General features: G+C 43.1%; 1 protein-coding gene across 1 annotated transcript; it reads right to left on the bottom strand.

Annotated features, from left to right (window-relative positions):
* On the bottom strand, window positions 1-24508 carry LOC115580273 (Golgi apparatus protein 1-like). Its single transcript, XM_030414458.1, has 26 exons — window positions 24147-24508; window positions 17832-17861; window positions 15387-15473; window positions 14826-15041; window positions 14470-14676; window positions 13754-13825; window positions 13476-13662; window positions 12771-12988; window positions 12134-12255; window positions 11682-11783; window positions 11265-11418; window positions 8950-9087; window positions 8624-8710; window positions 8444-8506; window positions 7821-7934; window positions 7184-7272; window positions 6881-6998; window positions 6609-6701; window positions 6310-6447; window positions 5818-5941; window positions 5591-5733; window positions 5268-5369; window positions 4971-5078; window positions 4578-4698; window positions 4347-4453; window positions 1-3665 (listed from the first exon to the last, which is right to left on the bottom strand). Exons 1-26 carry the CDS (start codon window positions 24477-24479, stop codon window positions 3498-3500), a joined length of 3441 nt encoding a protein of 1146 aa, XP_030270318.1. The 5' UTR covers window positions 24480-24508; the 3' UTR covers window positions 1-3497.
* Between the last annotated feature and the right edge of the window lie 769 nt (window positions 24509-25277).

Genomic DNA, 25277 nt, shown 5'->3' on the forward strand with positions numbered 1-25277 from the left:
TATGAAAATCTGCAGACAGTTTTATTAAATCGACAAATTTTTATCTGTACAGCAAAATCAAATCTCACAATGATAAATCTGTTACGTCGTCATATTACATGGCAATATGTGAAAAGAAACAAACTGCACACTGATGAGGTTCGTACACGTAGAGACTTGCGCACAGAACCGGTTATGATATTCTCCTTTACTTCCTGTTAAATCTGATGACACATACAGGAACATAAAAGCTGAAAGCGGCGAGCTGTTGGCCTCCATCTGACGAGCGATCGGCTCGGCTTCCAGGTAGAGGACCTTTCCTTTTTTCACACGAAATCCTTTGAGAACGTGTTCGCAACTGATTTGCAACTTCAGCTGCATTAACTCTTGTAAATGAGAGGTCAAAACTGTGATCACCATCTGTTTTTCAGTCATTGACACATATTACATGCAGCCAAAAGCTGCAAATCTGTTGCTGACAGAAAGGCGTGGTTGCTTTTTTTTTTTTTTTAGAAATCTTTTTACAAATGAATGAGATGAACGAGGCTCGCTGTCCAATCAGCTCATGTCAGCAAACAAACGTCAAAGCATTGTAGACAAGTAAAGTGCAAAATCAAATATCAAATATTTATCAATAAAAAAAAACAAAAAAAAAACAAAATCATGTTTGCACCTCTTCAGTTACACTTAAAGTTACAAGCCTGAAACAAAAACAACAATATGCTTATGGCTTGAATGTCTGTAAAATGCTGAGTGATTATTTTCTATCGCGGGGTTTGTTGTAACATCAGCATGAAGCCAAACCATTTCCTTTTGCTTTTATTATAACAGTTTGATGCATTTCTAGTAATAGCTTCACGTCCCCTGGTAAAAGTGACAGATACTTTGCTCGTATGCGTCACATACATGTGTTATAGAAGTGCAAATGTATATCTGATCAGCCAGTTCAAGCTTCAGGCAACACTCGTATGTGGAAATAAGTCAGAATTATCTATATCACAATCAGTCATATGCAACTTTGATCTATAACACGTCAGAAAATTCCAGTTCACCCCGGTTCTCCCTGATGCTGCACTTTGTTTTTTCTCTCTCATAACTTAAAGCTGCTTCAGCTGATATAAATAGATGTTTTTGGCCACTTGGGGGTAGCAGAACAAGACATTTGGTGGCGCACAATGGTTTTACAAGAGCTGGAGCCTGAAGGAAATTAGCTTAGCTTAGCATAAAGACAGGAAGCAGAGGGAAAACGGCTAGCCTGGCTCTGTGCAAATATTAAAATTCTCCTGTTGACGCCAGTAAAGATCACTGCCTTACATGTTACAGCTCGTTTAACCCAAACAGAAATGTAAAAAGTATTTCTGTATGACAGTTTATATTTAGTACATTGCTTATTTAAACTTGTGCATTGGTTGCCTGGCAACTTCATGGTAGGGCTGGGCGGTGCTATGGTAAAATCATCAATATTTTGTATGAAGGACCTCTACAGTTATTGCAACAATATTGTGAGGATGACTGTTGGAACTTTGGCAAAATAGTAACACAATGAGATTTATGATAAATAATCATCAGATTAATGACCAAGTGTGTGAAGGCAGGTATCGGAACAGTCTGATAAGTGCAGAACATTACATCACTTTACTGTAATGCAGTATTTAGAAATCAGGAAAAGACAACAATCACGCCATGTCACGATATAATGATATCCACAATCTATGATGATACTGTAAATAGTCTCCTATTAAATTATTGATACAATGTCGATACATTGCCCAGCCTAACCTCGGAGAAGTCATTCAACCCCTCCAGAAAACAGATCCAGTGCAAAACTTCCCCTGAAACAACCGCTCACTGTGTGAACGCTCACATTTCTGTTTGTGATTGGATAAAACAAATGAGATTTAGCTTGTTGCTAAGAGATTTAAAAAGGTGTTAAGAGGTGTCTTCTTAACTTTTGCTAGAGCCAAGCTGTCTCTACCACCTCCAGTCTGTAAGCAGGGTAAGTACATTGCCTTCTGGTAAATTAAAACAAACAAACAAACAAAACATTTCCTTTGACCCTGTATGACATGCCATTTCTAAATTATGTGTGCCCAAAGCAGAAGGTGTTTTGACTGAAGTTTGTCTACTGTACGTTTACATGCAGAGTATAAATGCAGAATCTGACTTTAAAGGAGCAAGATGTAGCTTTGGGAAAGACATTTTAATCATTGAAGAGAAAGATCTTCATTGAGTCCATCCATTTTCATGACCAAATAAACAAACCGACCTTAAAACACAACACAGTTTCATACTGTTTTACTTTGTTTACATGTGGCGGACCCTGCCACCTTTCTAGCTACAAACAGTGTTCTGGGACCTTATGTTCCTCTGAGAACAGCTTGTTTATTCAGTTACTGAAAAGCTAAATATTTCTAAATTGTAGTATTACCTCATTAATATTGTAAATATTAAAATTCTTGAGTTTGAATTTCTAACCCAACACTACAAATTGCGCCCGATGTGTTAGTAGCTCAGCGCGGGTTCGCTGACACGTTTTAACCTCTTGCATGCTGTCAATACACAAATAAATGACTTTTGAAAATAAGAAAAGGAACTTCCTATGCAGAGAACGCCAACAGTCTCGTGATTAAACGCTGCATCCATGTTAACAATCACTTCCTCCCTCACAAAAAAAAAGAGTTTGTGCACTGGCAGGTCGTCCGATTATAACATGAAGCCTCTTGTGTATTATATGACTGATTGTGTTAAAGGCAACAGAGAACAGAGACTACACGGATCATGATGAAGATATCCAGAAGAATTTCCTTTAGGTGGCTGAACTAGTCCAAATGTAGAGAGTCGTACCTGTCGAGCTTGACTCGATCCCGCAAAGGAGTGAAGAGGACGGGAGGTCGTGATCCTGATGAGAAAATGTTTAAAAGCAACAGTAACATCACACAATTCAACCCCAGTGTTTTGACCCCTTAGATTTCAAGTTGCTCCTTATGCGTTTCAGGCAGCCACAGTCACTTAGAAAGAAACAAAGTCCTGTTGCTCTACATGCTCCAGTCTCCATTAAATATCACAAAAAGCATCAGGACTCAACGAGGGGGAAAGCGGCCCTAACCTCAGAAGCAGCAGCCCTCAGTCACATCATGAACAGAGCTCATTTAGAAACTGAAAAGATGCCGGACGACCTCACGTCCGACCCCAATCGAAGTCCTCGGCAAAAGCCAATTCCATGGGAGAAACAATGTGATCATCAAAGAAAAAATCGCTCCAATCAGTCAGTCAGTCAGCGCTCTCTGGGAGTTTGGAGATGCCCAAATGGAGATTTAAGGATTTTTGATTTGATGCAAATATTCAGCAGCAGCCAATAAACATAGCAGTTCCAGATGTAGGTACTGGCGTTGGCACTGTGCAGGTTGGCTGGTTACAGACAGAGCATCCGGGAGAGAAGGAGGACGAGGACGAGGAGGAGGAGAAAGAGGAAAAGGAAAAGGAGTCAGTCTTTTTTGAGGGGTCCGAGCGTTCGCCCTCTACCGGTCCTTCAGTTCTCTCGTCACCCGCTTGGTGATCCGACCGCACAGCAGCCCCACCAGGAAGAGGACGCACACGCTCAGTGCGATCATGAGCAGGATGTAGTTCTTGGAGGGTGACGTCATCACCTGCATGGCCAGGTCGGAGAAGCCCTCTGCTGGCGCCACCTGCAGGACAGGGGGGATATGTTACTGATGCAGCAAAATAGCCATGTGAGCAGCGCTTGTACCAGCTGGTCCACTTTTTGTCCACTTGTTCATGGTTCCTGGTCCAAACATTGATCGCCCCCAGAAGATGAATTGTCATAATTTTGCTAATCTCCTGGATTTTTCCACTAACGCCACCATGAGACCAAAATAGAGCCTGTCCAGTACTTTGGTTCATGATCAGATACCGGTAAAACTGACATTCCCATGGACAGCTGTACTGAGTTTGTTGAGTTGTGCGCTTACATTATCCCACATATAAAGTCATGTTTGTATTCTATATCTATATATTTAGTATCTATTCCCTCTCAGAACGGCACTCTGAATCTCAAGGTATTGTCATGTCACTTTATTCTAGATCACGGTGTGTTTGATTGGTCACCTGTCAGTCCACCATACCCACTCTAGCTGCTATAACTTCCAGGGAAACACTGGAAACACCAGATGATGCATCAGAGAGTGATGAAGGAAGACTGTGAGACTAGCTAGATGATATTGTCCACCTTTGTTTGGACTGCTCGCTTGTGATGGAACATACCGACATTAGCGCATAGCTCGGTAATAAAATATGTGAAGTAAAACAAGCCGTGAAGACCGAACGATGCAGTCCTTTGTGGGAGTCATGACCGGGCGAACGTTCACCTTGGCGGCGTAGCTCCACATGTCGATGCGGTCTTGAAGTCTCTTCTTACACTCCGGCTGCAGACGAACTCTTTTGTCCTGCAACGCCTCCATCAGACACGACATCTCTGGATGGTTGAGAGGGAGAAAACAAGACACAAGGCATTCAAAAACACAGTTAAACACATCCTGCAACAGGCCAGCCAGGAAGAGTTTTGTGCAAATGTAAATATATTGTATGAAAGCACCCACGTCGTCCTCTGCCTGGCGTGATGGCGGCACAGTGGTGTTTGAGGTCCAGAGCGCAGGCTGTGTGGAGGACCGGGTCCACAAAAATGTCCGCCTTGCTCTCCTTCAGCATGTTCAGGACTTCCTGCAAACAACAAGAATAAAGAAAGGAGGAAGAAACACAGCTACATCTCTGCACTGAAGCCTGTCAGACCATATTTTCCCTCCAGTCCACTGACACCTGAACACAAATATTACATGATGTTAAGTAACTCCAGTGGTTGTACTGAATGGTGCACTAAGAGGAAACTGAAACTAGCAGTCTGCTCCGGAACATTTGTGCATCGACACAGAGGTCTGACGTGCGCTTCACTGAGCAAAGATGGTGAATATTTTTGTTTTGTTTTGTTTTTTAACCTTTTTACAGGTGTCCTGTTTGATTTTCAGCAGGTTGACTTTGAGACACTCTTCCACCTGACCAGTCTGCTCCTGTGCTGCTGCCTCCTCCGCACACAGCCTGGAGATCTGCAGGAGAGGAATTGAGGAAAAGGAGGATGTAGAGAAAAAGAAGAAAAAGGAAAATAATGACAGTGAGAGAAGACAAAAATGAGGAAGATAAAGAGCCGGTTTGATGCAGAGAAAGCCAGACATCCAAAGTGTGTGTGTGTGTGTGTGTGTGTGTGTGTGTGTGTGTGTGTGTGTGTACGTGTGTACCTCATCTGAGCAGTGCATCTGCAGCTGAGGGTCCAGTCTGTAGTCGAGCGCTGACTCCTGGAGAATCACTCTGATCTGGTCTTCACAGTCTGGAGACAACCTCTGAACCAAACCCCAGTCAGAAAACGCACAATTTAATACAGCATCTAGCAGCGTTTCAAAATGTATTTATTTCGTTTCACCAGTGCAATTAAAAGACGTGCGTATCTATTAGCAGCATCGCTTTTGATGTACCATTTTATCCTTTCACCTTTTTATTCTATTTTTCTATCACTGCAGTCTGCAACGCTTTTAGGAAGCTGACTGTGCAGTCGTGGACTGACCTGGTCGGCGTATTTGAGTTTGAGGCAGGCGATGACCTGACCCTCCAGCTCGCTGTCCTCGCTCGCCTTGTTCAGGATGGGCTGGCAGAACTTTGGGATGTCGGCTCGACAAGCTTTTCTCAACACCGGGTTCAATCTGTAGTCTGGAGGGGGAGGAGGAGGAATTTGTTGAGTCAGGTCAGGTTCCGTCTCACTGAACCTTTCATATCAGCAGACTCTTCACTGACCTGTGTTCTGTGTGATCTGTCTCTTGGTGATCATCTGTTTACACTTGGGATCCATCAGCTCGCTGTTCTTGTTCTGTTTCAGACACTGAAGGACGTTCCTGGCATCCGCCTCGGTACAGAACCGCTGCAGGAGGGAAGAGTTTGAAGGATCATTTAGATCTGTAATGACCGCTGAGATCTGGGAACACGGTGGCATTGCTACAACTTAGACACAAGCTCACAGTTCAACCAGATCATCTTAATGACGACATGTCGAGGTGAAACTGAAAGGGAGTGCACCGGAAATGTTGCTGATAGTCCCTCATTGAAGAAAATGAGAAAACATTAGTACATTAACTCAAAATTTTGTCCTACGAGTGATTCTACTTTCTACTCCACGAAATGTATCTGACAGCAGTAGAGCTACTGGTACCAAGAGTTAAAGTCCTAGAAAATCCCAGTGCTTTTCTCCCCCCGTCTCCTCCTCCTCCTCCTCCTCCTCCTCCTCCTCACCTTGATCATCTGCTTGCAGACTCTCATCAGCTGGTAGTCGAGCTCAGGATCGCTCATCTCCACCTCCTGCAGTCTGAAGATCCGCTGGTGGCAGCGCTGACTGAGCTGCTTCTTCTGCTCCTTCAGACACTCGATCATCTGAGAAGCAGCGCGGGGGGAGGGGGGGGAGGAGATAAACGATATGATGGAGGAAAGGGGAGGAAGAGGGACCGAATATAGATGTCAGAAATCTCTATGATAACATAATGTTTTTAACGTTTGTGTTTCACCTGTTTTCTACTGTGTGTGATGCCTCCTACCTGGGCGTTACCAAACGCCACGTTGGGACACAGACGACTGATGTCGGACTTGCAGGGATCATACAACTCTGGTTCCAAACGAATATCCTCCGACTGAGAGGGAGAGAAGAGGAGAAGCAGGAGTTGTACTGTGGCTGTCAAATTTCCAGGTGTTACTTTAGCCTGAAAGTTTACCGGTTTATTTGATTATTTGGAGAGTAAAAGTTGTAATCAAACTTGGTTAAGAAACAGATAAGTGACAGTAAGTCTGTGTGTGAGTGTGCGTGCGCTACCATCTCCAGCTCCTCCACCCGCAGCTGTTTACGGCACTTCAGAGAAACTCGCTGCTCCTTCGCCTCCTGCAGCGTGTCGTTCCTCACCGTGGTGCTGAGACAGATGACGACATCCACCCTGCAGGTTGACAGATGCGGAGGGTGTGAATTATGTCCCTTTAAATCACGTCACGCACAACACTCACGTGGCGCAGAGAACAAAACAAAAGGAAAGATGGAACAAAAGCTTCAAGTGGAAAATACGTTTCTATTTTTCTGCATGTGTTTTGTTTTTTTTGTTTTTTTCCCGGCAACTGAACTCACTTCTTCTTGATGTTCGGACACAAGCGGAGAACGTCCTCCTTACAGGCCATCTTGAACTTGTAGGAGAACCTGAAGTCCTTCATCTGGATCTGAAACATGAGCACAGTCCCGGGGACATTTATTGATACAATTTATCAAACAGCAACAACCCCTGCAAAATTGCATCTTCTTAGTTTGACATTTTTCCGTCTTGTCACCGTAATCTGACGTGAAACATGTCGGGGAATGAAGAGGCGATAAATGACAGCGACACAGAGGAACACAGAAACACTCACTATGGAGCAAATCTCTGGTGAGGCGGCACAATCCTCAAGATTAATAATAATGAGAGCAGAAACATTTCCAAACCAGAACTGTTAACTTGTGCCTTAAACTAACTTCGCACCAAACTTCAGTGAAATCTGTCGACATCCTGCTATCGAACAATCTAAAAACCTCCTTGGCAGAGGCAACAAAAAGGGTTGAGAGACACCGAGAAAGATCGTTCGCATTTGTGATCTCCTAAATCAGTCAAGTGGACACGAAAACCGCTGTAAGTTTGACAAAAGCTAATTAACAGGAAACGAGAAAAGCAAATTAACATCGATCAAGAGAAAGAGAGAGAGAGAATACAGAGCGAAAACAGATGACAACTGACCAGCTGGAAGTGAGTAACGCCGACTGCGCACTTTTCGTTCATCTCCTTCTGGTGTTTGTTCTGAACCAAACACTCCATCAGGTCGCCTGTATCGATCTGGTTATCGGCTACATCCTGCACACACACACATCACAACACAACACAACACAACACACAGAATAACGATTAAAAACATTATTATTTACATTTCATTAAGGGAGTCTTAAGCCCTGCTTCATTTTGACAACACTTAATGAGTGTTTTGAAGCGTGACGTAATCAGCAATCACCGTTTTGGCCGCGAGAGACCAGTGTTGTAAAGAACTATAATCTCTTTAAGAAATCGAACACGGTGAGCGTATTGTTAATATTTTACACATATTCATAATATATATTCATATATCAAATGTATTGCTTTTGATTCATATGTATGATTCTTGACTTTTGCAGCACAAGTTGTGCATTTTATTATGTTTAGAATTTTCAATTCCTCCGGTGTGAAAACCTGATTCTAAGCTTTAGATTCACTGCAAGCCTGCTGCACTATATTTGCTTTTAATACATTACCGGATGTTTGGCTTTATCTTGTGTGCCCCCTGTGTGTATTTGTGCACAGGTAGAAAAGTACAGGTAAAATGCACTCACGTGGCAGTGGGCCTGTGTGACGGGCTCACAGGCTCTGATGAGCAGAGCGTCAATCTGGATGTCCTGCGGCAAACAGACGGAGAAGTTAAAAGTGTAAAGCTGAGACAAAGAAACACGCTTATTTGAAACCTCAGCTGCTCAGCTGAGCATTTATTCTAGTTTCCACTTAATATTAATGACCTCTGACTCCAGCTCGGTCAGGTTGCCCACAACCTCCCTGCAGGCTGACACCAGGTCCTCCAAATGATCCTGCAGACACTCCAGCTCCTGAACACACACACACACACACACACACACACACACACACACACAGGATGTGGACAGTGGTCAGCAGTTAAAATATACATGATCAGGATTTGAAGTGTTTTTTTTTTTCAGACGAACACGGCGAGGGGTGACATGAGCTGTTATGATGAACAACAACCACCAGAGGGCGCCTGTAGATCCAGCGCGGGGTTAAAATCTAAACTGGCATCAGCAGCAGTGGTGGTGTGAGTCCGTCTCACCTGTCCGGTGTCCGTCTTCTCGCTGCACCACTTGCCGAGGTCGGTCATGCAGCGTTTCTGCAGCTCGGGTTCCAACTTCACATCCAGCGCCCTCTGGTGGAGAATCCTCTGAACCTCCACCTTACAGTCCCGAGATAACTGCAAACACACACACACACACACACGTAAACTTCTACTGGAGCCTGACGACACTGGACTGTTGAGGCCGATATTGATATTTCAGAGACAGAAAATGTGATCATATATCATCAGCAGATGTTCATTCAACAGAAAACATTTTTGATGAGGATCCCTTTAATTTTGATTAATAAAGATTTTGACCGGAATTAATAATATTTATCCCTCCATATTTGCGAGGACCCTCACTGACACACCCAGACCCACAAAATAGTACAGAAGTGCCCTTAAAAGGTAGACACACACACACACACTCATACATAAAGGGCTGAATTGATTAATTGGCTGAAAATTATTTAGAAACTAGTTAGATTAATGATGTGGAGAAAAAAATGTCAAACACGTTGGTTCTTGCTTCTAAACTTCTTCTCCGTGTCTCTACATCACAGTAAATTAAACATCTTTTGGTTTTGACTGTTATATTTCTGTGAATCCAGTTTTCTTGTAACAGCACTCACTCTTGTTTGAGAATTTTTTTTTTTTTTTCCCCCCGATTTGTCAACAGTATAACCTAAATGTGTTGCCCACAGTTGAACAACTGCTGTCAGTAAAATACTTAAACTGGATTTTGACTTCAGCCTTCGTGGATGTTTAGCGGGCTGTACAGCTGTGCTCCTACACACATAGTGAGTGAGGGCAGGGGAACATATCTTTACCTAGACATTACACTAAGTCTTCAACAGCTCTCTGAAGAAGTGCGTGCCAATTAAAATGTCCTCATTCTCCAAAAATGTGCTTTACACACGCAAAACGATTACCGAGAGCGTATAATCACATCAAATCAGGCTGTCGGGGGTCTTCTCGCTGATGTGTGTAATTACCAAAATCAGGGCCAGGTGGACCGTCCTACTCATTGTTTCTCCGCGGACAGACACTGATTACATGGATATCAGGGACAGCCAGGCTTCATCATTACATTCATTTGGCAGCTGCTTTTGTTCAGAGTGCATTCTTCTGCAACAAACAACTAAGAATATGCTTAGTGCCACAGCCGGCAAGTCCTTAGACTTCTTCTTTTTTCTTTTTTAGGAATGAGATGGGCCAGTTGTCGAGCAGGCGTTGTGTACGGTGTGATCGTGTCCCGGAGGCAGGGAGATCCAGTTCCCTCCACTGCCTTGTAGACCAGCACCGGAGTCTGGAACCGGATGCAAGCTGATCTCACTTTCCTGCGCTGGCTTCCAGTCACTTTCTAAGATGCAATTTTCTGCATGCACTGTCTCCTACTGTATTTATCGACATAGCCCTGATTTACTGGGTTGATGCAACGCCAAGATACGCTGGGCCGGAATTACAAACGTGGGCTGCAGTTTTCATTGAGTCTGCATCCACAATCTTTGTGTATTCAGCAGCTGATTTACTCAAACAGCAGCTCATCACAGAGTCAGCGCCTGGCCTGAACCTCCAGAGCTCACAGTCACGGAGCAGAGGTGGGTTTCTATGAGACCACTGAGCTCAGAAAAGTGATTTTCATTACAAAATATATGAGAAAAACAACAACTCGTAAAATTACAATGCCATGATCTTTAGCATATATCTAATTACTTTGTCATATCTAATTACTGGTGCATTATGAGGCAACATTAGCATTTACCTTAGAGCACCACCGCACGGCCTCACAGAGCTGCTAGCATGAATGTAGGCTGAAAAAGGTGAAGGCTGCTTGAGGGTGAAAGGCTGTTACATGACATTATTTATGTATTATTTATTAATTAAGTTTCCACCAAAATTACACGAGTGATTTAAGTCGCTGCTGTCGGAAAACTGTTGTGCAGGTTAGTGACGTGGAGCATCAAATTAAGCTGCCAGACATGGATGGAGTCACTGCCATCGTCATCATCGGCAATTCAACCCTTCACCACGATCAATAATGATTGGTTTAGGTGCACAACAGACTACTTACCACCTCCTCTGGTTTTACCTGGTAAATTTAATTTAACACATCAGAGCTGTACCTGCTGATCCTGCAATCAGTCAACACTCAGGTAGACTGGACATTAAAGTTCACCACACTAACAAAAAACATTTGTGAACGCTGATGAAATACATCAGAAAATACATGAAAACCTCACCTTGAGAAATGTGTGTGTGTGTGTGTGTGTGTGTGTGTGTGTGTGTGTGTGTGTGTAATGTCTTCATACCCGGCGCCCCTGCTCCTCGGTGCGGTAGGCGTGGCGGTACAGGCAGGAGAAGACTGCGCCCGGCGGCATCAACTCGCTGGTCTCGTTCCAGCCGTGTGTGTGACACAGTCGGGCGGCGTCGCCCTGACACTTCTTGTACAGGATGGGGTCCAGTCTGGGGGACAGAGAGAGGGCCTTCATATGTGTCATACCACGACCATTAAACCACTTCTCTCCTCTGTTCAACAGTTTGTACAGAAAATCATTATTATAAGAAGTCTGAAATTTTGGCCTCAAGGTTCTGAGTCTCAAATTTAGCATTTATAAATCAACTTCCTTCACATCCTTGTTGAATCTTCCAATCCCTCTCACATGGACCTAAAACCTCTTGTAATATGTCGAGCCCAGGTGAATGTTTGGATCTCAGAGCCGACTCACTTCCAGTCTCTGGATATAAAATACTGCAGCTCCAACAGTCTGTGTTCACAGTCCTCCACCATCTTCTCCGTGTACAGGTGCTCCATCAGGCACGACAGGATCCTACAAACACACACACACACACACACACACACACACACACACACACACACACACACACACACACACACACACACACACACACACATCAAATGATGAACCAGTGTCTATGAGGGACAAACGTTGATAATAAATGATTCGTCATTCACACTCTTTATGAGGTTCGAGCACAAAAAGGATCAACTGGTCGTCATCTAGAGATTATTTAGAATAAAGTCACAATAGCTACAATGCATAAAGTGTGTGTGTGTGTGTGTGTGTGTGTGGTGTGTGTGTGTGTGTGTGTGTGTGTGTGTGTGTGTGTGTGTGTGTGTGTGTGTGTGTGTGTGTGTGTGTGTGTGTCACTAGCTCACATTGGGTCTCCGTTGCGGATGTGTTTGCAGGCGGTCTGGATGACGGACTCGCAGGCCTCGTTGAGCGCTCGGTCAATCCGGTAGTCGGCACCGGGGTCGGCAGACTGGATCAAAGTCTGCAGCTGCAGTGGAAACATAAAAACGTCAGCAGGAGAATTTTATTCATTGTTTTACATTTTATTTATTGGTGAACCAACACCGTGTGTATTACAGCCTGTTCAAGATTTCTGTTTAACTAGACTGCCAGGTTTATGTGATAATACATACAATTCTGGTTTGTATTACAAACACAGTTTATTTTCATTGTTAAACATCTCTGCTCTTGCGGAATATTCTATACATTTCTATCATTTTTGCTAGAAAGTTGCAGTGACAACGTGGCCACAGGCTGAAATTCTCTATTTTATAAATTTAATACAAATATGGGGGTAAATGCCCTGAAAAAGAGCTGCAAACACTTCAAATGAACTTTTTGGTGGACCTCACACAGCTGGGATAAAAATGGAATTTAACGATCTTCATAAAAACTGACCCAGAATAGTAATAACTCAAGTCATTAGTCAGCGACAGTCCGGCCTCTCGGCTGTTCCTTCAACACTAAAGCATCACAGTGATAAAATAACGGCTGCGGTCTTACGGCGCTCTGACAGACGCCGTCGACGTTGGTGTTGCGGTCGCCTCGTCCGATCCTCATCAGACAGTGCAGTGTGCGGCCTTTGCGGTGCAGACCGGAGCAGTGAGTCTCGATCTCAGACCGGCAGTGCAGCACGATCTCCGGACTCAGAGAGAAATCCTCCATCAGCATCCGCCGGTAGTCCAGCATCTCACCCTGACACTCCCCGCTGACTGGACGACCTGCACATCGCAAGATCCGGTTATTACTGATACAACTACAGACCTGACGACACAAAAAAGGCTCCAACTGTAAATACTATATTTGACATTGATTAACAGTGTGATAAAAGTAGGAGAATTATTGTGATTCTCTCTTATTTTAGCAGAATATCAGTGTCAAGTTTTAGACTAAGAAGCCCTGAAGCTCTGCAGATAACAGAGAGGAGGCAGAATATTTATCACACACCCACCATCAGGATTAAGAAACTTGCTGCAGCGTTATCAGTTGTTGCAGTATCGGTTTACTGCAGTGAAACTAAAGAACTGAGTGTTTTAACAGCATCGCAGTCATTGTGTAGTTTACTGACAGTTGTATGAGTCTGTAGGACAGTAGTTCACTGGACTAAGTGGCACTCGGCTGTCATCAGGAGGCAGAAAGTTCAATAACGTGTCGCATTTTGATGATTGGGAAGTGAACCACTGGACTCGTGTAAATCGCTCCACTCACCGCGGTGCACAGCAGCCTCCAGGCACAGCAGCAGGTACGACAGCCGGGCCTCGCGGGCTCGCGGCAGGTTGGTGTCCAGGCTGCAGCGCTGCTTCCTCAGGTCCAGCTTACAGGCTTTAGCCAGAGAGTAACTGACTCTGTAGTCCTGAGAGATCAGCTTCTGACGGGTGGTCAGGGCGTCACGGCACTGTGGAGGAGAAGGAGAGTGTGACTGCCTGAAACAAGGTGACACTAATCAGCCGGGGGGGGGGGGGGGGGGGATATCGAGTCGGTCGTACCTTTTCTGACATGGCCTCTTCAAACTTGTGATTGAACAGACACTTGTAGACTTTTCCTTCCCCACCCTGAATCTGTGAAGATGAGAAACGAGATAGAATTTTTATTTTTTTTATCATATTTCCAAATAGATTTTCAATCAGAACAAAACTATAAACATATTTCATGGAATTTTGTGCAAAGTAAAGCTGCAACTGTTGTCAACTACTTAATCAACCCCCCACCTGCTTAATCAATAAATCAATCGATTGAACAGGTTGTGTCATAAAAAGTCTAAATTCCCACATGGTAGCCTTCAATGTGAATATGTTCTGGTCTCTATGACAGGAAACTGAATATCTTTGGGTTGTGAACTAAACAAGACTTTAGAGGAAGTCATCTTTGGGAAACGCTGAATTAGATTGTTCACCTTTTTCTGAAACTTTATAGACCAGACAACAAATCAATTAATACAGAACATAATTAACCGTTTTCTCGACAATTAAAACAAGAGGGTTTCTTTACACTGACACAAAGTGGATTCATTTTCTACATTTCCAGCATTTTGTAATACACTGAACTTAATTGAATGAAAAATCTCATTCAGTATGTGTATTTTCATGCATATTCATTTTCTATAATTCACCCTCATTTCAATATCATTTCATTCAGTGAAGCTGTTGTCTGTATTATATTTTCATGGTGTAAAACCCTGCAGGAAGCAACGGATTCTTCTCACGCTCTGACAGAATCTCTCGCGGTCGTCTCTGCAGGAGAAGTACAGATGCCGGTCGAGGTGAAAGTCGTCCGACGACAGCTCAGCCACCCGCAGGATCGCCTTCTGACACTCCTCTTTGATTGGCCGAGCGTGAGCGTCCTGCTGCTCCGCCTCCTTCACTAACGCCTTCTCCAGACAGGAGATCACCTCACCCTGGGAGTGGACGTCCTGATGACAAACAGGCAGACGTAAGACAGAGCATGTGTAGATTCACGAGAAAGCAACCAAGCTCAATCATCACTGATGACCCACTAGAACTGTGTGGTGGCATCTACTAACACACACACACACACACACGCAGTCGCTCGCTCTTTCACCTTGTGTCCCACGTTGATGCTGCCGCAGTGCAGGCTGTTGATGTCTTCTTTACATTTGTCCATGAAGCCGCAGATCAGCCTGTAGTCGCTGAAGATGATGCTGGTCATCTTGGTGATGTACTGGTTACACTGGTACTCGCTGATGTTGCCGCGGTGATCCACCAGGCAGGACACCAGGTAGCCCCTCCCCCGCTCCTCCTCGTTACACTCCTTTATCTGCATGCAGTGAACGTGACGGTGACAGGACAGACGCAAAGACACAAAGGAAGATATTTCTTAATAACGAGACACAACCTTTAAAGAGGTCTTTAGATGTTTGAGCATTGAGATTACTGATATTGTGCACTATGACAACGTGGGACTCTCTTATACCTAAATTTAGTAACTAAATAAAAACTGTGATCAAACTCACTCAGTTCAATCTTAATCTAGTCTGTCATGTAAATCGGTGCCGAAGCACCCACTGTGCTGTTTAAATGACGTCTGACAACACTTCAGACTGACAGCTTCACTTGACTTGACAGGAAGCTGAACCCTGAGCCTCCGGCGGTGCAGACTGACCTCATTGATGGTGCTTTTGCAAACCTCCGTGGCCACCGACTCAAACTTTGGATCTGTGGTCAGATTGAGTTTATAGTTCCACAGGAGCTGCAGGAGATAGGAACAAGAAAAAAGAAAAAAAAAACAAAAACACAATTTCAGAATCAGAATCAGTTCGATTCGCCGAGTAGGCGAACATTTTAAAGGAGTTTAGACTAACCCTGAACCCAACACTGACCCTGCAGATTTGTAAATGTCTGTCTTGCCCTCAGATTCTCCTCTCGTCTCTCTTTCTGTCTTTTCAAATTGAAGCAGATATTGTTTTGTTTTCCTGCCAGTGAGGCTCCAGGTGCCGCAGCCACAGATAACAGCAACTGACAGTCAGACCGCCCAGAAAATAACACCACAACAAGACAAGAGAGTCTGTGTGTGCATGTGTGCGTGCCTGTGTGTGTGTGTGTGTGTGTCATGTTGAGTACAGCCAGTGCTTTCCGTTGCTGTAAAAAGAGATAGTCCAAGTGGTCCATTAACCTTGTGGCATTTCATAAACCTGTCTGCTGTTAAATACTGTGAACTGTGAACACTTGAGGTTTATCATCCAGACGCTTTAGGAGCCTAAAAATGAAGGAAGATGGTGTCGAATGTACAGTTTGTGAAGGTTGAAGGAGAATTCTTCAAAACTATTTTACTTTTAAGCGTGTGGGCGGCGACTAGTGAAGAGAGGACATGAATGTTAAGGTGTTTAAAAGAAGTTTCCTACATTTCCAGAGATTTGAAACTAGTAAATATCAAATACTTTACATCCAGTATTATGATCTAGGAGGTTAACAATCCTCGATCTTTGGGGCTGTACAATGTCATCGCCCTACAAAGGAAATGGATTTATGTAGGTGTGTGTGTCGGGGTCGGGGTGTTAAATGTGAAAGGTTAATCTCTTCTGTTAATTATTAACTCTAACACTGACACTAAATGTGGGTGAACGTCACAAAGAGTCTCCGGCCGTGCTGCAGATCTGTGAGTCATGACATGACACCACAAACAAACACATTCAAATATCCTCTCTCTCCTTTAAACACAAAAATGTGTAATTTCTGCCACCAGGGGTCTGAAAAACTAACTAGAGGAACATCTAGAGGACTAAACACGCATCTGGACCTAACCCATCTGACTCTGCTCTGATCTGGAGCAGTTTAGTATCATGTGGAAAGCTCATAGATTACATGAACTTTTGGGATTAAACAGTGGATTTATCTTCACTCCTGTTTATCAACCTGACCGCAGCAGCGATCTGCAGAGGCGATCTCTATTATCAGGTGTTGATGTTCTTTAATGATGACTGTTGACTGGATCTGGAGCGATCTGTACGTTACTTCATGAACGCAGCGTTACAGAGAGGAGAGGGAACCAGAGTCTGTGGTGAGTGCTGAGTTGAGTGACAGCTGACCTGATTTAAAACAATCCCAATGTTCACCTGCACAGACTCACAGACTTTGAGGCACGTTCCAAGTAATTACGAGGGGATTTCAGGCTGTACCCTCACCAAATCGTGAAGTGATTGAGGGCTCTCTCATTGACATTTTGAGCCCTTTCAGGCCGCTTTCCTTCCATCTGCATTGCTGCAGACTTTTTGCCTGAGCGAATTACCCACACTTCATAGACTTTTAACATTAAACACAGGGTTACATCCACTGGATTGCCCGAAAACACAATTACCTGGATGGCGTCAGTTTTCTATATGCACATTTTTTATTCACAAATAAAAAAATTATCACCTAACATCTGAATTTTTCCCTTCGAGACAATTCTCCACTTACATCGCTCAGTTTATTAAAGAACAAAAGAGAGATAGGCTTTTGAAACAATATGGAACTTTTTTTACAGAAACCTCCGACTGCATAAGTTTCAGTCTGTGTGTACGGTCAGGCAATATACATTTCAAAACGCGAAATTAAAAAAGGCAAAGATCTACAAGGTTAAGTGAAATGTCCAAAAACTTACCAAGTGACATCAGCTATGTCCCTGAGGGCTCAGGGCTTAAGGCTTTTTGAAGGGGGGGGGGGGGGGGTTGGGGTGTCAGCTGCTATCTTATGGCTAATGTACAGAAAAGCAGCTTATCCAGCCGTTTGGGGTGAAAAAACACTCAGAGGAGTAGAGGGAAAAAACACAAACGATCTTGCAGTTGAATTTGCGTCACTGTTGGTAAATACACCATTAAAAAACACTATTGCTGATGAAAATCTATTTAATGCAACTTAATATGACTCACGTTAAATTTAGTCTCACTCTCCAAATTCCCCATACCAGAGGTAGCAACAGGCAACCAAGTGAAGCACACGTTACCTGGAGTAAACCTCTGGATTTCTCTCAGTTTGAACAATGTATATATATATAACAAAAATCTGTTAATTCTTGGACTTTTAATGCAGAATTCTCACTGAGAATGTGTGTGCTGGAGGTAATACTTACATGGTTACAGTCGGGAGCAATCTCAGTTTCCTGCAGGAAGACACATAAAGAAAAAAATTAACAGCTGCCTTTTTTGGGACAAATTAATATAAAAAACAGAATCAAGCTCTTTCTGTGTATTTACAGTATGTGGGTGTGTGCATATGGCAGAAGAAGAGCGGTAACAAGTGCATACACACAAATCTGCCTATTGGTCCCCTCACAAAAAAAAACAATATTCATGCCAAGCCTGACCATCGGCTGTCTGTGCTGCTGTGTAAGATGGCCTGTACTGTACAAAAGGACGAGAACAACCAGCCATAAGGAAACTGGTAGCTATATCACATCGAGTGACTGGCACAGGGAGATGTTTATGTGCTGCAGTTTCACGTGAACAAAGAGACAGAGGATCTTCACAGACATCCTTGACTGTCAGAGCAAACGCAGCGGGGAGAAGCTGTTCGTACAGCTTCACGTCACTTCGCAGTAAAAGAAGACGCCAAGGCCACTTCATGTTAACCCTCCTCAACCCACGGGAACAAAGACAAAAAACCTCCTTCTGACTTTAAAATGCCATTTCCACCAAATGTTTCAGAGGCAGAGGAACAACCGCAATGAGGAAAAAAAGACCCTCAGTGGGTTCTTGGATAAAAACGTCTAATTAGTTCAACTATGGGTTATTAATCAAGGAGGAGCTGTTCCGTTCACATCAAAGGCTGCTGAAATGAGACCAAATTAATCACACGGACTGATCAAACCGGAGTGGCAACAGGGCTAATTGTGTCTGGGGGTGATGTGACAGAGCTCTGTTTATATCACAGAAAACACAATATGATAAAATCAAGGCAGAGAGTCTGGGACTTGGAAGTTGGCAGCGTGAAACCAACCACTACATTAAAGCTCACAAAGGGGTTTACTGTAGGTTTACTGTAACGCAAATGCCAGTTGTGCAACATTCTTCGCCTGCGTCGTCTGCGGCACCAGACCGGGAATAAAAGTCTTTCAAGTGACTACATGTTTTCTTGCAGCGTTGCACCCACAGAGATTTGTCTACAAGTCTGTAGCGCTCCAGGAGCCCATCATAGATTCACTGTTTCAGTTTCAGGGCGCGTTTCCAGGTCTTATCAACCTTGTTTCCAGCAGCAGCAAGCAGCGAAAAAAGCTCTGATGTATCCACATGCTCGGCAATGTAACGCAGACGGACACAGTCGGCGCCACTCACAATAATTGTCAATATCCTTAAACGAATGAACCCGCAAAAGCCGCCCAGCTCACCGACGAACAGTCCTATATAGGTTTCTTGATTTATTTTGAATTGCCCAAGTCTGTCACCATGGCTGAAGGCAAGCTCACACATTGTCCCCCCCCCGACAAAAACAATTTCAATCACATGTTACTGTCATTTCTTTATCCTTTATTTGTGCAGGAAGTTATTTAAGATTCTTTGATTGTTTTTTCACAAAAGAAAAAGGTGATGTGTGTGTTATCTCTCTGTGATGCAATAACAATATGCTCCCAGTTCAGCTTTAATCTTAAATCTTATCTTAAATCCTTTAAGACTACTGTATTTTGATGATAATCAGTATTAGATCGTGAATGACACTTACGTTGGACAGGATAATCGCAACAAGACATGTTCATATCGTCCCATGCCTACCTCCCTGGTAGGGACCTGAACAGTTTTTGTCAAAGTAATATGTAATGTCATAGTAGTTGTTTTCGCAGGTTACTACTTGACAGGTTACTTCACATTTCCAATATGAAAAATAGACCGTCAATTAGTTTATGTTGAAGAAATGGACATTTCCTGCCATGGTAATCATCTCACCACCCCATAGGTTCATCTTGTGAGACCATGAGAGGCTTCCGGCCCCTAGGTACTCAGGTACATAGTGATATTGTGATGAAAGTCTTAATAAATGGACCGCCAGCATCTGCATGTATTGATTGATAATCAAAAAAAAACCTGCTGGCAACAGAGTGAAAAGCTGCACTGACAGAGAGCTTCGCTCTGCCTCCCTCTCTGTGAGGCAGAGTGAAGCTGTTTTCTAAGATCCACACAGCATCCTTGCACGCTGTCAGTCCACAGTCAGAAAGTGACAAACTGACTCCTTGACCAAAAAGAATGTCCACAGGGCTCTTTGTGCTGCGACAAAGTGACTTCCCATTCAGTAGTCAGTGACTGCGTTTCCTCAAACGTCTCTCAAGTGTCGGATTTCAGGGCTTAGACCACCACAAATATATACTCAAACACTGTCTGTTCAGTAACCACACGCTGCTTCACTGCCAACGCTGCGTCTAGGCTGTGTGTGTGTGTGTGTGTGTGTGTGTGTGTGTGTGTGAGAGTGTGTGTGTCGGTGGGGGTGTCTTTCTCTGGAGAGGAGGCAGATTTATAAGAGTCATTTACCTCTTCAGGAGGCCACAGCTGTTATATAGTTGAAGCGCTGTAATTATCTCTGTAAAGAGGACATCGCTCAGGAGGAGGAGGAAAGGGGTGTGTGTGTGTGTGTGTGTGTGTGCGTGTGTGTGTGTGTGTGTGTGTGTGTGTGTGTGTGTGTGTGTGTGTGCGTGTGTGTGTGTGTGTGTATTGACGTCAGCATGATGGGGGAAGCTGGAGTCTGACGTCAACATGGTGCTGGGGTGAAAAAGTCCAGATTTATGTTCATTCTTTCGATATGTTTAACTGCAAGTCAGCAGTTATCAAGTGTTTATCAATCAATAATGTGCGGCATCAACAGTTATAACATCTACTATGATGACATATGTTATGTCATTACAGTTATAGTTGTTTGAAAAAACACTGATAAACATGTACATCTGCTTACAGGATGTTATCATGTGTTATAAACCCATTATCCAACACTTATGGAAGCCAGTGACCACTGTGTTCGTATTGTTCACATTTAAATGCTGATTTTAGAACGCTGAAATATCTTATTTTGAAAGCCACGTATCAGACGTCAGGTGGTTATTCTTGTCATATTCAATAAGGTGATTTGAAGTGGCGCAATTTCAGAACCAGGATCTTTGTGAATTTGATTTTGGTGCACAAATGAATAAATAATAAATTACATACAGTGAACATTTAAGCTGATAACATTCTGAACAAAAAGATTAAGTCAACAAACATTCAGGATTGATTCAAGAATGTACATTTATTAAATTCTGAATTTAAGTGCCTGTATCTAATCAATCCCATTTCAGCAACCTGATTTTAACCTGATTGTAAATTCAAATCCATTCAAAAATGATAAAGATTAAGTGTCAACACTGAGTACTCAGTAGTAGTTACATTTCAAGGCTTAAATCATTACACATTTTATTTCTAACACAGACGTTTGGCATGGAAGTTGAAGTGTGTGTGTGTGTGTGTGTGTGTGTGTGAGAGAGAGACGTCTACCTCGACTAGATCACACTCCAAAACTCTGAATGACAGAGAAACCGCCAAGAGGAAACAACTGCAGAATTCATCAAAATGCCACTTAATGATTATATGTATTATTTAAGGCTGCAGTTGAAGATTACTTTCATTATCAATGAATCTGCCAAACATCCTGCCAAATCTGGTCTTTAAAATGTCAGGAAACTGCCATCGCTAGTTCATAATGCCCGTAAAACTGCCTCTTTATCTCCAACCAACAGTCCATGACGAAAGACATAAAATTCAAGATCACCCAAGACAAAGATGAGCTGGAAACCCTCACATGTTGCGCGCTGGGACCAGTACTTTTGCTTGCAATTGATCCATTTTTAAAATAGTGAAATCAGGTCCAATGTCATAAATTTGCCTCAATGAGTTTTACCAATTAAAATCAGCCTCAATCCTCATGTGAGGGGTTACCTGACTGGACACATGAACTAAACACGTGGACTCCAGTCTAATAACTGCTGCTGATAGTTTAATCAATTAAAACGACTCATCATTAAAGTCAGCGGCAGAAGAAATGCTCAGACCTTTTACTTAAGGTGGAAACCACATCACAACTTTCCCACCTTAGCGTTTCCAAGTGGTATTACTGTTGGCGCCACTGTCGCAAAGGGAACTGGATCGCTTTTTGTTTTCCACACAGTAACGATAGTCAACGATGTGATGAAATGAAGCAGATAGAAATGGTGGCAGACTGCCAGACTGACTGGGTCATTGTTCAGTCTTAGTATTTCCAGGAGGCTTCATGCCTGGTGGCAGACACAACAGCATAGTGAAAGTGATGTTATAGGGAACCAGTGAGGAACAGCGGTGATGTCATTATTTTATAGCCATTGTGCTGTGCTTCCAACGATCCACCAATTATTCTGCCACAAGTAAATGTCCTGCATTCAAAAACCTTACTGCACTAAACGTACATGGTATGAGCAACAAGATACTGCACAATATTGTAAAAAGTTTCCATGTCTTTTTCGATTATCCAGCATGTATAGGTGCTATATCAACACATTCAAACTCTCAAAACTCTCAATCCACCGAGAAGTGCATGCAGCCTATATACTTAGAAACTTTGGCTGTAAGGACTTCTGTAAGGTTGTGACGTCACAGCCATGCACTCACTGCCCTGAGCTACCTCTACTAGATCAGAGCCCATGGCCAGGGACGCAAAAACACTGGCAGGACTCTTATAAAGACTTGGTGGGCGATTGCCTGCTCAGGCCTGTGGATGATGACCAATCAGAGCAGACTGGGGTTTTCAGGAGGGACAGGAGGTAGAACAGAGCGTTCAGATGGACAGAGGGTGAATAGAGGTGCTGCAGAATGGACCATATGAGAAAAATAGTGTTGGTTTTTTTTAAGAAAGCAAGTGCACAGAGTAAGAAAATGAGCAAAATATGGGTACCGCAAAAAGAAAAAAATATGTATTTCATTAATGGATGATAATTATTGATGTACTGATCACTTCATTGTTGTAGCTGGTAAGGGTTGAGCCTATTTCAAATACTTCATATACTGCCGGGTGGATTAACCTAAATGTTTGATATTTATTAGTCAAGTGGTTTTTTAAATTAATAATCTAAATCTGCAAAGTAACTAAAAACTAAAGCTGTCAGATAAACATAGTAGAGTCAAATGGACAGCGGTGCGGTGAAACAACACAAAATGAGAAATACTCAAGTAAAGTACAAGTACCTCAAACATTTAGCCTACCTAGTAAAGTCAAGTATTTGGGTGAATGTACTTTCGCCACTGATCCTCACATTCACTTCCAAAATTAACCGTCCAAAATTAATGTGTGCACGTGGGCGGCAAATCTGGAAGCAGATTGTGACCAGTGTGAAAAAAGAATAGCTTTGATTATGTTTTAATCACGGCGGCAAAGAAACAGAACACAAGCAGGAAAACTGTGGTTTATCTTCACCCTGTTAGTCATGTGACACACCTCACGCCTCACTCAGGTTTATAATTACCTTACTGAGGTGGCAGTAAGCAGGTGCAGTGTGAGGCGTGCAGAGGTAGGAAAACCTCCAACTACATCAAACCTCTGCATTAAGATGAGTACTGTACTATTTAATTGAACCTGCCAGTCATACAGGTGGAGGAAGAGTGGCCACCATGGTAGTTATTGGCCATTGGTCGAAACCCAAATACATTTCATTTACATTTTCTGTGCAGCGACGTTCCAATTGTGGAGAGAACTGTGAAACAGCATTCAGACCTTTATTATATGCTAATCCAAATGCACAATTAACTTAGTAGTAGTAAAATATTTAGTAAAATATCAAAACATCCAAATAATCAGTACTTTTTTTTCAGAGTGCATTAAGGTAAAACTACAGACTGTTGAGAGATCCTTGGACACTAGACAACATGTCAAATCTGAGATATTAAACTCTACTTTAACTGTGTATGGTCTCTTTAAGGACAGGGTCTATCTGTGTATCTGTATACAATGTTAATTTGACCTTTAATATTACCAAACTTCAGAGGCACATCATATATTTTAGACTATTTGCGGAGGTTACTACAGATGTCGAACAGGCTGAGTGTGGTGGAAAAGAAAGTACAGTGGCCTTAAATTAAAAAAAAAAAAAAACTGTGTCCGAGACACTTAAAGTTACTCCTCTGTAATATTGCATAATGTAAATATTTCACACATGTTTTTGTGGTAAATATAATAGTAGCTCCAGAAGTGTGGATGAAAATATGAAAATCTGCCTCGAATGAACCTGCTGTGTGTGAGTGTGAGTGTGTGTGGAGGCTGGAGCAGGTGCAGATGTTCGCCTCTCCATCAGTATCACGCTGACAGCCGGTGTGGGTCTAAACCTCGGGGGCGACACACCCAGCACATCCCCATCACCTCCCGGGACCGGTGTGGACCCCTTCCAGCCCCGCCGTAGGTCGCTTACCTCTCTGCGGTCCTGCAGGCACTCCAGCACGGCCAGGTTGTTGGTCCAGGTGTGTTTGGGGCAGAGGCGGGTCAGGTCCTCCCGGCAGGCCTCCTCCTCCGACAGCTTCCAACCGGTCGCCCTTCGAGGCTGTGAGGCCCCAGCGGCGGCAGCAGCAGCGGCAACCGCGGCAGGTGCATCCTTCGCCGGAGGATCTGCGGCTCTGACGACCGGCGGGTTGGGCGGCTCAGCCGGGCCGCTGGCTGCCTTCGAGCCGAGGACGGAGCCGAAGCCGCAGAGACCCAGTAACGATAACAGCAGCAGCAGCAGCTGAGTGCGACTGTACGCCGCCATCTTCACACCACTGTCAAGCTAGTCTTAATGATGCTACATCACTTCCGGTCAGCAAGTTCACAATAAAAGCCCTCTTGAAAACACGCGGTATTCACTTCCGGTAACTTTCTAAATATCGAAAATCTCCAGCCCGTCATTTTTTTTACAATTTGCTGTAATGAACATTTAAAGTTATTAAAGGTGCACAGTGTAATTTTTGGACAACGCATTCAAAGTCACAATTGTATATTAACAATAGTTATTAGTAATAATACAAACTCAGAAATATTTTTTTTTCCCTATAACTGAATAACAAGCTGTTCTCAGAAGAAAATAAGGTCCTGAGATCAGTTTGAAGCCAGACAGGTGTCAGGGTCTGCCAAATATAAACAAAGTACACTATAATTACAGTATGATATTGTATTGTCCTTTAAGGGCAGTTTGTTTATTCATTGTATTCAGTCATGAAAACAAAGAGGTTTGTTTTTTATTGCTTTTTTTTTTTGTTGTTTTAGGCATGAAAAAATCAATAACAATAACAATCTTTCCCTTTTGATTAATATGTCTTCCCTAAAATTACATAATGCACCTTTAAACAAATTAAGCTATGTGAATTTGACTCCAGAGCCCATATTGTGCTTATCATCATTGGTGGACTAATAATCATGATTATGATAATCATGACATTTATGATAAAACAATACAAACAAAGAAAAATATCCTAACATGATGTAGGCTGTATATTTTTCTGAAATGCATCTTTATACGTAATCTGCACTTTTACTTTTGCTACTTTAATTAGTTTTATCTAGCTTTAAC

The sequence above is a fragment of the Sparus aurata genome, chromosome 4 (assembly GCF_900880675.1).
Source record: "Sparus aurata chromosome 4, fSpaAur1.1, whole genome shotgun sequence".
In the NCBI taxonomy this organism is placed as follows: Eukaryota; Metazoa; Chordata; class Actinopteri; order Spariformes; family Sparidae; genus Sparus; species Sparus aurata.

Bases quoted from the DNA above. Each gene is read 5' to 3' on its own strand.
- LOC115580273 (XM_030414458.1), bottom strand. From the start codon at position 24,479: ATGGCGGCGTACAGTCGCACTCAGCTGCTGCTGCTGCTGTTATCGTTA. The intron at 12,989-13,475 runs GTGAGTGGAGCG...TGCGATGTGCAG, and splicing joins GGAGGCTGCTGTGCACCGCG to GTCGTCCAGTCAGCGGGGAG. The intron at 11,784-12,133 runs GTGAGCTAGTGA...GTGTGTTTGTAG, and splicing joins ATCCGCAACGGAGACCCAAT to GATCCTGTCGTGCCTGATGG.